Raw genomic sequence first — 14460 nt, 5'->3', positions numbered from 1 at the left:
GCCGACGGTGTGTAGGTTTGGGAATAAAGATTAAACAGAAGCAAGGGATATGTTATAGTTTAAGGTTTGGTGTGGACAGGCGTCTTCTCCCGTCTACCTTTTAGTAAACAAGAGGAGTGAGAAGAGTCTGCGGTCCAAAGGGGGCACCCCTTTGCAGATACGTAGCACCAAGGCTACGCTGAATATCGCTGCATGCAGTCGTTGTCGCGTCCTGTACTGTCGTCCTGTAGATCGGTCAGGAAGTCTCCCAGAAAAGAGGGGTTACACAACGCCCGGCTCCCCAAGAGAGAAATGAGGAATTGGAATCAAGGGGCGGCGGGGTGGAGACGGAGGCGTACGTACCAGAGTATGGAAACCAATGGCGCGGCGCCAGGGTCTTTGCAAGTTGTGCTCAAAAGTCAATCAGATGAATTCCAAGTTGTCAGGGAAAAAAGAATGGAGAAGACTGCGCGCCAGAAAGGCTGGCATATCAAGTTTGTCTGGGGATGGTTGACAAAATTAGCCCGGGTCCTCATCGCCCACGCAGAGCCCCTTGTTGTCCCCTGAGTATAGCGGATCGGGCTATAAGCCAAAGCCTGGGCCGGGGTAAATTGGAAACTAGGTCCCAGGGCAACCAACCTTGAAATGTCCCCGAGGCCTCACAGGCTTGATTGAGGCGCGGAACAGGAGATCAAAATTCGAGTCATGCGTCCACCTACCACCCAGTTTGACAGTTTGAGAATGTGTTCTGTACCCTCCTTCCACAGCTCCAGGAGGGGCAACAGGCACCGGGCAGAATTGTTTGACAGGTAGTGGTGACTGAAATGGCTCCCGGCTAAGCCTTGTGACTGGGCAGGCGAAAGGGCGTTTGATGGACGGCAAACCTTCGAGAGGACCGGATGGGATGGGGCCGGTGACCAAGATATGCTATGATGCCAGTGCGCTGCACATACGTGATACAGAAAGGCCACTACAGACTGACACTGGAGCAGCCCGTCCAATGTAGATCGCGTCTGCGGAGCAGGATCAGCATCGCGGAACCAGGCTGATCACGACATAGTGCTCCATGATGAATTATCGCAGACCTGCCGAGGACGGGGGCTGATAGGGTTGGCCGCTCAGTCTCGTCCCAAGTGGTTGAGTGACTGACTGGCCATACCGGGGTAATCACATTGAGGGGCGCGGTGAGAGTGCAGGAAGGGGGGAGTCATCAACTTACTCCAGATTGAGAGAAGGATCAATTCCAAGTGCCAACAATGCCGGGCTGGGACTGGATATTCGAAGCGTTGGGTGACGTTGAATGGGTTGCAAATGTGGAATAGAAACACAGACACAGAGGCACAGACAAGACATGCACAGGAGACGGGACGGATGTAGCCGTGTCGAGGTCGAGGTCGAGGTCGAGGCCGTGGGCGAATTGCCTTTTTGGCTGGGCGGACAGTTGAGACGAACAGAGTCAGAGCGACTGCCGTCGTCTTGGGTTTGTGCCGGGTGGTCCGTCCGATCACGAAACGACAAGAGGACGACGACACTGGAGATGTGAATGCCGGCAGGTCGGTAGTCAACGAAGACCAGACATGCAAGGCTCGGGCCACGGAATAGTGTGGAGGACGAGGGGCCGGTATATGGTATGGGAGGAGGGGGGGGACTAGGGAAATAATCGTGGACGAACAACACACAAGACTCTGGTCTGGTCAACCAGGCAGTCAGTCAGGCGGGCAGGCAGGCAGGCAGGCAAGCAGGCCCACGGACGATCGAGCGAGGCCACCCCCAGAAGAACGGATGGATGATCAGCAACGGTGGATGGAAAGACCACGAGGTTTAAGATTGAGAGAGTGGGTACCGTCGTAGCGTGCAGGTACGGTACGGTACTGTGCTGTATGAGGCAGAATGGGAAATGCAGGGTATCGACCTTGGCTTTGGCCAGGGCTCGACGAGCACAGGCCCAGGCACAGGCACAGCCAAGGGTGTGTGGAGTGCAGGGTGCCGGGTAGAAGATGCAAAGTGCAAGGGTGTCTCTGCCTGTCTTGTGGATGTACTGTAAGTAACAACAGTAAGGCAGGCGAGGAAGGCGTGCAGGGTACGGATACACAAGCAGAGCCTGGGTGGAACCCATCATACGCCATGTCGTCGCCCCTTGCTCGATTATGAAGGATTATTTAGCCCTGGCTGGCTGGCTGCTGGCTGGCACAAGCCGAGATCAAGCCTGTGCAGGACGAGGGGGAAAGACCCGATGCCCGCCGATACGGGGGGACAGACGTTGAATTAATTGGGCAGCAGGACATACATGGAAATGCATTGGATGGAGGTGGCATTGGCCGTGGGCGACGACTTGGTTCGTTCTTGTTATTCGCTGTGTCCCCTATGTTAGCCGGGTCGTGCGTGTCATGCAGCGTACACTCATCTGCCCTGCACCCAATACGGCGAGTGCACCGAGCATGCAAGCCTGCGAGCCTGCGACCGCACTGCAGTCTGCAGTCTGCAGCGCACGCACATGCAGGTAAGTGTGGGTGTGGGTGTGGGAGAGATCGATTGCCGCAGATGAGTGGGCAGGGTGGCAGCCTGGTTGCCTGGCAGGTGGGTGTGTGGCCGGTGCCGGTCGGGCTCGCGTCTTGGGAGCTGCCGCATGGAAGCCACATGTGGACGACTGACTGTCTGGAGGTGTCTGTCTTGCATCGATTACCCATCGAGTTGGACAGTTCGGTACGAGGGCACCCAAGAAACCCAAGAAAGGGGCTAGATTAGGGGCATCTGTCACATCGGCCGAGGATTGTGACTGTGGCCAACCACCAGACGAGAGTAAAGGGAAAAAAACTGCCAGCCACTCTGCCACCAAGCTAGCCCGTTGACAAGTGCCAAAGTACTTGTGGTTCAGACGATGGCTTGTACCTGAAAGCGCGAGACGAGGTGTCAGGGGTACAAGTGCAAGTCCCAGGCTGTCCAAAACGGGCCGTTCCCGGCTCGGCTGCCTCGGCTCACTTGGGGGAATGGCAGACTGCAGTTTCGCGCCTTTTCTCTTCAGCCGAGAGTGAGTGAGGGAAGCAGGCAGGCAGGGAGGAGTGATTGCAGATTGCTACGTCAGGGTGTCGCTAGAGTCTGTCTGGAGTCTGAACTCTGGACTCTGGACATGTGGAACAAGCTGGAAGCTGGGGTGTACCTGCCTACATCAGATTCAGGCCTGGGCGGCATGGCAGGTGGCAGGTGCCCACAAGCCGGTGCTGCTGGGGAGGGAAGGAGGTGGGCGTGGTGGGGTGGCAGGGTGGGCACGGAAAGGAACGTTCTTTCCAGGTTCCTCGTGCATTGCATTAGCCTGCGGTGTACCTGGAGCTGAATTGGGGGATGGAAGCCTCGACTGCCTCCTCTTTGGGGAACGCGCAGAACATTCGGCGGCCACAAGTCTCTCTCGCCTGCACCAGAATAGAAGGACTGGGCCGCGCCTTCTCCAACAGCCGGGGCCAGGAGGGGCAGGTCAATGACTGACCAGTACGGAAAAGGGACCCTTCATTTCCCTAGTTGAGCTTGACGCAAGCGAGCTGGCGAGGCGATGCTCACTCACCCACCAGAAGGTGCTGCTCCTGCACCGCCCTTGGCCCTCATCACATTGCAATTTCCCACGTCTTCAGCAACAGAATCCATCCAGCAGTGCCGCGTGCACTCGTATTCGACCGCGGTCCGGACACCGCTCTCCGCCTTGTGTTCCTCGACCAGAGACCTGCCGTGTCCAACCCGAGGCCCCCTCTCTCCTCTCTTAATTAATTGGATGCCAACCCAGGCAACTTTGTCCCACTCCTGTTCGCGTCGTCCCGAATGGCTGCGTCTTGAACCCTTGCCAAGCTCGAAACCAAACATGCAAAATGAAGAACAGGAAGACAGAAGAAGAAGAAAAAAAGAAAGAAATCCAGAGACACGGACCCCACCCAACCATCCATGCCTCTTTCCTGCGGCGGTCCGTCGAGCCCTGGTACGACCTCACATTCTTCAGCAGAGCACCAGGGCACTTGACAGAGCAACTCGGCTCAACTCAATTCATGCTGCTGCATGCAAGCATAGCGTTGCTCACGACGGAATGTAACGCTGTCCAGGGTTGGCCGCTTTCCTGTAACAATCATCGGCGTGCATGTGCCCACCGGTCGGCGGTCGCAGCTCTGTGGTATGTCTGGCCCAGTTGCCCAGTTGCCCAGCTCGAGGCCTCGCTACAGAAACGTGCCTCTTTGTCCCTCCTGCAGGGATCGTTGCATCAGCCGCGCCCAATTTCCCACAGTCCCATCGATCACCAACGTGCGGCGGCTGCGGTGGGCAATTCTGACAATCATCAGGTCATGCCCCTTCCTCGGAGACCCGAGCCCGGCCTGGCCTCTTGACATTGGCCTCTTCCACCCAGCATGTGTCAATTTGAAACCCGTCGAGCAAAATCTCAGCCTCAGCTTCGAGACTGCCGCTCCCACATCACAACTGCCTGACAGGGAACCACCGAACGCCGTCGCACACTGCATTGTCACACACGCACACTCGCACACACCACACACACTTGCACAAATGCACCTACGGCACCAGCAGCATACAGACTTGGCCATATCGAGCTGCGAGCTCCGGCACTCCGATCCACTCGTGCAGAGACAGGTGTGGTCTGTGACGCGTATAATGACGCCGCGCCGCGATTGATTCAATTGCTTGCACTCTGCCCTGCACTATCGAAAAAAGAGCCGTCCCCACCGCGGCTCGTTTCCAATTGCTGTTCTAGACTTGCTGACAAGGTGACCGCTGTCACGTGTGCACGGGTCGTCTCGTACACAAGGGCAATCCAGGCTGATGGATGCCGCTTTCTTCTGACAGGTGCATACCCGCTTGTCCACAGCCAGTGCTCCATCCCAGAGACTCCGTCGCCCACAGACTCAGGCGCCCAGCCATCCAGCCCGTCCCAAGCCTCCTTACTGCAAGCTCGCTCTAGTCGAGCGCCTGAGCGCGCCTCTGACAAGGGCCTACCCTTCTTACAATTTCCTTTCTGATGGTCCAGAAGCTGTCAATCTGGCCAGATGACCACGGATGATGTTCAGTGTCCACTTGTCCACCACAAGAGGGTCTTTCAGATGTGGGGAACCACTGGTCTCGTTAATCAGCACGAGTCAATGTCTATAAGGCCGTCCAAGATCGATCCTCACTTTGACGAAAGTAAGACACGCTCCCGCTCGAGGAAGCATATCTCGAGGCGGCTCGCCAAATGTGGGGGCCCCGAGAGAGTTCTACGATACCACAGCACCTCCACCAATTCGGGGGCCAAACCTTAGAAGTAGACTACGCCTCACCATCACCCGCACTCAACTGCCAGGCACGCCACTAGCAACAATGGTCTCATGGACTGTCTGCCTCGCGGAGGGGTTCGAGCTTCTCCATATGACTGGTTTCATTGTATCGCAAGCTGATAATGGCACCCATATTTGCCATTCTTGCGTACATGGATGCCGTTGCCAAGCTGGCCGACCGTGCGGTTCATCAGTTGGGCGACTGCTTATCTCTCCCTGTGGCGGCCACTTTCGGCCGTGAATACCCCGGGCCCTACTGTACATCCGGGGTGATCTTTTCGTTTTCTGGTGCGTTTCCCGTCAAATCATGGCTGCGCGGATTCCTGACAACCACCGGGCGGCCGAGGAGATAAAAGAGCAGAGCTGCATGCGGTCGTCGTGTTCCACACACAACCTCATCCTGCGCGCGTTGGCCGCTGTATCTAGAGGTGAGGTTGACGCCAGCACACAATCTACAAGGCAAGGGATTTGTGCAGGAGAATCCCTCTCCGAGCAAATCCCATTCCGGGGATTTAGCCAGCCACCGCGGCAAAGTTTGTCTCATACGCAAACTTCGTCCTCACTCCCGCTTTAATCTATGTTAATTGTCCCTATCTAGCACTCAAGGAGGGGTGCCGTTAGAGATCATCAGCCGCCTTTCACTACCTGGATAAGTTTTCACGCCGCTACTAATGCTCAATCTTCTCCCGGATGTCGTCAAGGCACGCACAGATGTCGAGGGCCTTGTTGATATACACGGCCTGCGGCACGGTTGACATTTTCCCGCGTGGGATCCCACCCAGGCAGGCCATCTGCCCGCAAGCCGCGGTCGACCAGACCCAAGCGACCCCTAGTCACGCGCATGTCATCGAATCGCGCCGCTGATCAGCAACCACTGGGACGAGATCCATGGCCATGGGCGGTAACTTTCAGCCCCGCTCAACCCCCAATTAATGAGCGATCGCCACAGGCTGCTAGACCACATTGGTCACTGTGGTAAATTTCGGCGTTCCTCGACAAGACACAGGCCGTCATGGCGTCGGGTAAACTTCAACTGTGGGCGCTCCTCCTCCAACTGAGCAACGACGAATGTGGGGGCAAGCCTGCGCTTGGGTCAGCCCCAAAGACAAAGCGTACGCCACTTGGTCCTTCAGAGCATTGCCATCAAACCTTGGTCATCGCATATGTAGAGAAAGTCATCTCGAGCGCGCTGCCTCTGTGCTGAATCATGATGGCGTCCCTTCGGATGCGACCCCGACCCTGGCTTGGCGGGTGTTGGTTAATCCTGCAGCTGAAGAGCTCCACAGGCATCCAGACAGCCCACACCCACCCAACTGCCCGGGTTGGGCGGGGCGGGTCAAGCCACGGCGCGCCCGCGGCACGTAGCTGCAGGACGCGGAGTCTCCCAAGCGAGGCACGTTTTAGGAACGTCTATTTTATTTACAGTTCAAGTGGCGCCAGCGGCTCCTCGTCCGGCGTCGTCGCCATGGCCTCCGCCATGTGTGCTGTGAGAAAGCGGGGTGTCATGGTCGAGATCTTGTAAACAGCCCTCATCCAGGTTGTCCTTGCAAGGTCATTCATCTGGCCTGCATATACACGATATTCTCTTCGCCGGTTTACAGAATCCTGTGGCATGCTGCGCGATACGCGGAACATGCCATTCAGCAGTCGAATTTCGAGTTGCAATGCTGCTACTGAGCGCTCGCAATGTCACGAAGTTGGCATTAATTTACCCCGAGAGGACTACACGGGATTCGCCGCGAATGCCGAGCGTCTGGTAGCAGGACACAGATGGGCGACAACAACATTGAAAACAAGATCAGACCCGTCAGGCCGCCACAGAAATGAAGTCGCGCTCCTCTCGTGCCAACGCTAGGGACTGGTTAATAAGCCGCCGGGCCGCCACCCGCGCTGCAAACCCATCCAACGATGAACCATGCGGGAAGTTTCTTGGAGGACCGCCTTCAACGGCTCGCGGCTCCAAGTCTCACATCCCGACCAAGTAGCGTCTGGGCTGCTGCGGCCTGGTGTAGTGGCCAAGTGGCCTATCCCCCCCTCCGAGCGCCATGCTCATCCACGACTCTGGAAAGCCTCTCTACACAGCGCGGGCGGGTGTGCGTGCGTGCGCGAGTGCGTTAGTCTGGAAGCCCGACGCCATGGTACGCAACTCCCCACGTCCGAGCGATTAAAGAAAACTGGTATAACAACAGTCTGAGCTCTCGCGATCGGCAAGCTCCATAGCGGCTGTGGGGTATCACATAAGTGCTAGATGCATTTCATATTGTCACACTGCGACCCTGGCCGGGCCGATCTCTAAACAATTCCAACACATGTGTGTGCACGCAGGCTGACAGGCACAGTGTTTGCACATCTGCGGCGAATGCAGCATCTCTCTGCACACGTGATTCCTGCTACAAACGATCAACTCCAATATCTTCCGGACATGCCGATGTTCTTCCCACCAAAACATTCTGGCAAGCTGGCGCCAAATTCCGGTTGTCAATCTGAGCGAAACGAGCGAGTAGTAAGCACGAGCCAGCCCGCCAGCCAGCCAGCCCGGACCCTTGCCTCTGTGGGCATTCATGCACTTCCCCTGCACTCAGGCTCTCACGCCTCACAGCTGGCATGATCCCGCCATGGAGCATCGGGCAAAAATGCCGTACTGCTCACTGGCGCCTGAAGGCGCGAGCCGACTGGTGCTCATCGCGCTGCGGCTATCTTCTTTCCCTGCGGAACTCGAGGCCAGACAGATCTCTCCGATCGGCTGCCGGAAGCCTTCAGCCTGTGGATACTGTGCGACCTTCAGACCCTGATTTATGTGTGGGTCTACATCTACCGCCTCTCGTTACTTGTTCAGACTTGTGCATTCACACGCCTCATTTCGCCCCCGGGATAAATTGCACAGGTCTACACGAAGGGAGGCGTGAGGATATTGGGCGTCATAAGTGTGAGGGGCAACGCTCCATTCTGACGATGTCGCCAGGCTGAAGGTTTCGGCTTGGTAAGCCGATGTACCTGCCGTTGACGGGTCGGATAACCAGACTGTCTTCGGATCAACGTGCTGATGGTGACGACAATGTTGGAATCGGTTGCTGCTGCATCCTGGAGGGCTTGTGATGAAAACCCTGCGTCCGGAGCAGCTCTACTTCAAGTTATCGTGTCACAGATTACGTCAGTCAGATCACTTCGATTTGGCCGGGCTACCTGAAGCTGGGCTACCAGATGCCATTTGGTCATCCTGATCAAAACAAGGAATTTGCCGTTAACTCTGGGGCATGCTCCAACCGCAATCTCAGCTCGCCGGCAGGTAGAAGCTGGAGACTAGCCGCCTGCTGTTATGGGGGGACTGTACTGACCGGGGCGGCTCTATAAGTGTCATATCGCGGCCATTTTCCTCACACCCCATCACATAGGCATCTGCATACGGCAGGGCGGCAATCTCGCTCGCTCTCTCGACCGATCGGACAAGACCGTGTTTCATGGCCGCATTTGCGTCTACTCAATGTCGTATCCCATGCAACCTCGGGCTGGGAGCCCTGGAGCCTTGCAGGTCGCAGATGAAATACGCCGCATACCAATTTTATTCTCCGTGCACGCTGTCCCCATATCCACCTCAACGGTAACCCCCCAAGCAGAACCCAATTCTAGCACCGCGCACGTACGATACATGTTTGTTTGGTCGCCAATGCTACGTATGAGTTGTCAAGAAGACTCGGCGCTGTAGGCACTAGGGACAAACAGGATGCTAAACGACAATTATGATTCTCAGCCAGGAACTATGGCACTATGAAGCGGGGCGTTCCATCTTCCCGGCGCAGATCCAGGCCCTTCCTTTCTCTGACGAAGGTCAACGCGCATCGTGTAAGTTTCAACCGGGCTACTGAATGTCAAGCTGCTCTGCGACCATGAGGGTTGATATGTTCGACAGAGAATTACGCCTTCCAAGGTTGCAAATGCGACTGAATGTTACGGCCCGAGCAGTCTCGTGGCCCGTTACACGGTTCGGCAATTGGGATGCTAGACGTTCGAGGCACCTATTTTTATGACAATGATACCATACTTCTTCCCGAGTGCGAACGTGTCAGAGACGTCAACATGCAGCTTTCGAAGCGCGCACGCAGGCGCGCGCGCGCCGACGCGCTGAAAAAGATTTCTACATCTCGGCATCCAGGATGCGTTTACGTATCTCTCAGAGTGATCTTCTGGCTAGAACTCGCATTTGGGTCACACCGGCCGAAGTTCGGCTTATGTTGAGGACTTCGGAATACCGTATTCGGCCGAGGATAGGCAAACGACATCATCCACTCGGGAAGGAGGGGAAAGCCCCTTGCTTGCATATTTGCATTTCCCAGCGTGTTACATGGGAAGGAGATTCTCCTGCGAGATGAGATGCGTATAATCGGACGTGTCGCCTGTTTTGGATTGGCTATAGGTGAGCTATTCCTACACCTTCACGGTAACGTTAGCGTGGCCCCTTCTATAGGCAGGCTGGGTATATACTGAGGGCGGCATATAGGCTCAGCAAGACCGGCTGACTTCATGTTGCAGGTCTCAGGGCTCTAGTCACGGGCAACCTGCCAGCCTGGGCGAGACTACGATTCCGTGCCCCAGTTCCTCTCCAACGTATAATACAGACCGGGTGGCCGGCTTGACCGCGTGCCGGGAAGGGTTACCTCCTGCCTGATCACCGACGGGGGATCAATCGGCTGCTCCGCTCGGCATCGGCAAGCACAAGAGATCCTGCAGGCTGTTTGTTTATGTTGGGTATTTCAGCTCTCATCACAAGTACCGCGCATCGTGGTGGGGCCGGTGGGGGTCAACTGTGTGGCTCTTCACTTGGGATCCTTCAGGGTGTTGTACTTCTGCTTGTCTTATTGCGTCGGGAGTGCCAACCCGCCCGCATGTTGTGGAAATCACGTTACCCCCCACATACATCCTGTGGCGCTGCTGCTGTGCCGCGATCCTGTCGACGATGGTGGCCCAGCGCCAGGAGCACAAGCGAGATGCGATGATGAGGCGAATGTGGATTCATCACGATCCAGCAAGCAGAGCAAGTTCTTGTGTGAAGCTTATTTGATGAAAGGGGCTCACTATCGGTGTCCGTGGCGTCACGACGTGATGTTTTAGAAAGGACATTGCATGGCGGCTTGCCCTGGCGCAGTAATGACCTGCGGATAATTACTACTCGGGTTATATGTTTCTGGGGGACTCATGATGCAGGTTGGGCAGCCGGCCACGCCATCTCACACATGATCACAGCTTACTGGCGTGCGCGGAAGCGTCTGCACGGAGTACATATATTGACATCGCGCCCTTGGTGGGTCTCTTGTATACGTTAATTCCCGGTGTTATTAAACAGCCCTGTCTTTTATTATCTGTCGCCCTCAAAACCCCGTCTTCTCCGGTGACCGAGCTGAACCCGGGGCCGTGACTGTGCTGATGTCGACGATCGTGACGGGATATTTGTCCAGGGATTCGTACCACTGTATTATGGAGCCGACCTGTTCGTGGCCCCATTATTCTGTCAGTAAGGTTTCGGTACGCACGTCCGCCCGCCCGCCCCCGCCGAGATATTTGAAACGGGGATGGATGGATGGATAATAGATGATGGGCGAGGCGGGTTCCCTATTCGAGACTTGTTTTGCGAGAGCAGAGAGATCACCAGCTAGGGCTGGCCGGCTGGCTGACTCTGCTCTGCTTGCCCACATCCGCAGTTGAGCTCCGCGGGACAGGGCTGACTGCAAGGCAGGGCAGGGGAGAGGGTCTCCGCCCTGCCCCGTTCTTTTGTTGGGGCGCGCAGGGCTGGCTGAATGGGCCAGGCCAGGCCTGGCCAGCCGGCTAGGCTGGATTGTGCCGCCGCGGCCGTCTCCACCTTGCTGGCGGGTATATCTTCCGAGATTGATGATAATGAACGAGTAGCGACCAACAAACGGGGGGGAAACGAGGGACTTTAGGCGCGGTGGATCACCGGGTGGAGAGCGAGGGGGAGGGGGACAGATGACATGTGTGAATATACAGATGGACGGACGGACCGGGTTGGACGGGCTGTGCTGCACTCACCAGGAAGGCCCACGACCCGATGAAGGTGGCCCACAGCGAGGCCGCCTCGCAGGCGGCCGACGAGCCGCTCGCGAAGCCCAGCGCGCCGCAGAGGGTGAAGCCCAGCGCGCCGATGAGGTTCCAGAGGCCGATGTGCCAGCCTAGGGTCCTCGGGGCGGGGGTGTGCCAGTCCGGCTGGGTCTCTAGCATGAAGAGGTAGGAGGAGACTATGAAGCCTGTGCCGCCTATTACCTGGGAGTAGGGTTGGGGAGGGTGTTAGTTGGTGGATGGCTTCGTGCGCTGAGGCAATGAGGTGTTGTGTGAATCTTGACACGGCTCATCTCGTCTGGCAAGGACAAAACTCACCTGGGGCAGCCAATATATACCATTCTCAGCAGGCACGCTCAACACCCCCAGTACCTGGGGCAAGCCCGTGAAGCCTGAGATCCAAAAGACCGTGGCCCCGATCATCTGTGACAGGCATGCCAGGAACCCAATGTCGCGGACGTAGTGTGTCCTCAGCTCGTACCAGGACGGCCACCACGTCCACCTCCTCGCCGCCGCCGCCTCTGTCGCGGCGTTGCCACCCTCGCCGGCATCCTCGACCCCTTTCGTCCCCACCCCCAGCAGACCACGCCTGTTGCGGTGGTGATGCCGGCACCGCCTGTGCAACGACCAGAGCAGCCCCCCCGGGCCCGCCTCCCGGTCCTCATCCCGGCCAGGCCCAACATCCTCCGAGCCCCGCAGCGCCTCCTCGACGGCCCACCCGAAGCAGTCGGACCGGTTCTCGTTGACGGCCTCGAGCATGAGCAGCACGCTGCCGACCTCGAAGACGGACGCGCCCACGGCCGCCGAGATCCCGCCGCCCCGGGCGGCCTCGCCGGGCCACGACGCGCCCGGGTTCGTGAGCGGGAGGAGCACGAGGAAGCCGTTGAGGACCCACACCGCGGAGCCGAGGGTGAAGAGGGCTGCGACGTCGTAGGAGATGTCCCAGATGGGGAAGCGGAGGAGCATGCGGGCGATGCCTCCCCTGAGCGTGGGTGGTGGCTCTTTGGTAGGTTCTTGCGGGCTTAGGATCAGCCTGTGGCGGCCCTTGCGGTTGTCGCGTGAGCGCCAGACGTGGTACATGCTGCTGCTGCTGCTGCTGCTGCCGAAGGTGGAGGGCAGCTCCTTTGGCTTTGCTTCCTCCTCGTCCCCATTGCCGCCGCCACCGCCATCGGCTGAGGGCGGCTGGGGTTTGTGCAGCGGGAAGACGCGCGTGGTCGGGTTCAGGAAGGGCAGCGGGCCCGTGATGTGCTCTGCCGCGTAGTGACGCCCACGGAAGTGGGTGGTGGTGCGGTCCGTCATTGCTGCGGGTGTTTGACGACGCCTTGTGCTGTGAGAGAGAGAACCTCCCGGATGTGGAGACGAGGTGAGTTCGGATGCCGGTGCTTGGCGTTGGAGCCAAGACGGAGAATGTGGATCGGATCGGATCCCGAGGTCTTCTGGTAACGGTCCCGGTGCCTGACTGGGGTGCGTGATCTGGGACGGACACGAGTGAGGAGGCGAAACTCAGGTCAATCTGCTGCGTTGTGGTGGTGATTGGATGGCTCGGGGGAAATTACCGGGTGGGTGAGAGAGTAGATACGTCTTTGTGGTGGCCCAGCGTGTTCGGTTCCTCAACGAGGTTTTGCTGCACGACAGTAATGGCCCTCGATGTTGTGTTCTAACCCGCACCAGGAATCAGATGTCAATCAGGGTGTGAGGGGAAATAATGTCATGCCTTCGACTTGCTCGCCTACGTTACGCGCGCCGACGAGCCTCGGAAATGAGCTCCCGGGACGTTGTTCCATGTTTTTGACGTCTTATGACGCGGCTTGAGGATCATCGAACAACTAGTTACTACTATTCCCGCTCCGCGATGATTAGCTCGCAATACCCCTGGAAAAGACCAGGGCTCGTGAAACCTGTTTCTTGTCTAGGAGAATTGGTTTGGGACACCAAACTCTGGAAGGGTTTTACCCGCAAGACTCCCTAGGGTAATAAGCGACTGATCATGTGACACCTGAATGAATCTTTAAAGCTATGCGGCAGTGTTTATCACACATAGCACTTCCAAACACAAGCCTGCTCCGATTCTTCATTTCTAAATGTCATATAATATGCTGAAACTCCAATAAGGGTACAGTATCCTCAAAAAGTCTCCCTACATTTACCTTTTAACATTAAAACATATCACTTGAAATAATTCTATAATAATTTAATAACTATGATATATTTTTTAAAAAAATACTTTTAATGTATTATGTCTTTTTATATATCAGGTTTTAAGTATTTACTATTATATGAAGATACTATATATGGAATAGAAGTGAAACTAGTAAGATAATAGCAATAGTTGCTCGGGCTTTGCTGGCAAGGCAATTCATCCTTTCTAGGTACTGTATTTGTTGCAATGGGGTCTTGAGCGTTTACCACTGTATGAAAGCGCCGCATACGTTTTGCATGTATGGGGATTGGTAACGAAACCACTCATTCTTTCTAGAATTGCAATTGGTGCCCATCCTGAATGACTCAACCAAGACGGCCAGTGGGAGCCCCCATAACAGTCACATGCAGGCAGTGACGCAAACTGAAGCCAGTTGTAAGGATTGTTCGGGGTCAGCAGTTTCAAGCCCGCCAGACGTGTTTTCCAGAGTCGTACAGTGGACCTGTCCGACATGGCAGTACGGACAGGCTCCGGTTGTCGGGCTGCGGCGGCTTTGTTGCATTGTGCAGGCAAGTGTTGGTTGTAGGCCAGCTCAGTGGAGCCGATGACCTCCAGGCAGCCATAAACTTGAATAGCATCGCGTCTCCATACCAGCCAACGACACAACCAACCACTCGCTCCGCGCCTCATCGTCGGGAACACAACCTCTTACCTTGATCGGGTTAAATCGCGTGTTTGGCCATACCCTCTCTCCGCTTTTACTGCTCGCATTAGGCCGTCGTCATCCTTCAGTACAACAACAATATGGGGTTATTTTTATCCCGAAGAGGGCCTTCGGCCGATAGCACGCCCGCCGTACCCCCACCTGAAACAGTCTGTACAAAGCAAGATTACAAGAGTTTGCAGTTTGCAGTCGAGAATCTCGAGAAGACCATCTCTGAGACTAATGACAAGCGGCTTCGTGAGAACCAGCAT

The 14460-nt window shown here is 56.5% G+C and overlaps 2 protein-coding genes across 2 annotated transcripts; one reads left to right on the top strand and one right to left on the bottom strand.

Moving 5' to 3' along the window:
- Nucleotides 1-3833: 3833 nt before the first annotated feature.
- KVR01_011651 (uncharacterized protein) lies at nt 3834-5454 on the top strand (the record flags this gene model as incomplete). The annotated part of the gene is made up of 2 exons (XM_044789271.1): nt 3834-4129; nt 4296-5454. The coding sequence occupies 2 exons, from the start codon at nt 3834-3836 to the stop codon at nt 4639-4641; spliced, it is 642 nt and encodes a 213-aa protein (XP_044639360.1). The 3' UTR covers nt 4642-5454.
- A 5188-nt stretch (nt 5455-10642) lies between these two features.
- On the bottom strand, nt 10643-13243 carry KVR01_011599 (uncharacterized protein; the record flags this gene model as incomplete). Its single annotated transcript, XM_044791440.1, has 5 exons — nt 13060-13243; nt 11933-13002; nt 11664-11737; nt 11391-11549; nt 10643-10759 (listed from the first exon to the last, which is right to left on the bottom strand). The coding sequence occupies exons 2-5, from the start codon at nt 12642-12644 to the stop codon at nt 10643-10645; spliced, it is 1062 nt and encodes a 353-aa protein (XP_044639308.1). The 5' UTR covers nt 12645-13002; nt 13060-13243.
- Nucleotides 13244-14460: the final 1217 nt, after the last annotated feature.

Source organism: Diaporthe batatas (assembly GCF_019321695.1).
Source record: "Diaporthe batatas strain CRI 302-4 chromosome Unknown Contig00016, whole genome shotgun sequence".
Taxonomy (NCBI): domain Eukaryota; kingdom Fungi; phylum Ascomycota; class Sordariomycetes; order Diaporthales; family Diaporthaceae; genus Diaporthe; species Diaporthe batatas.
Note: the sequence above shows the minus strand (reverse complement) of the source record. Positions and strands in the feature narration are given on the sequence as shown.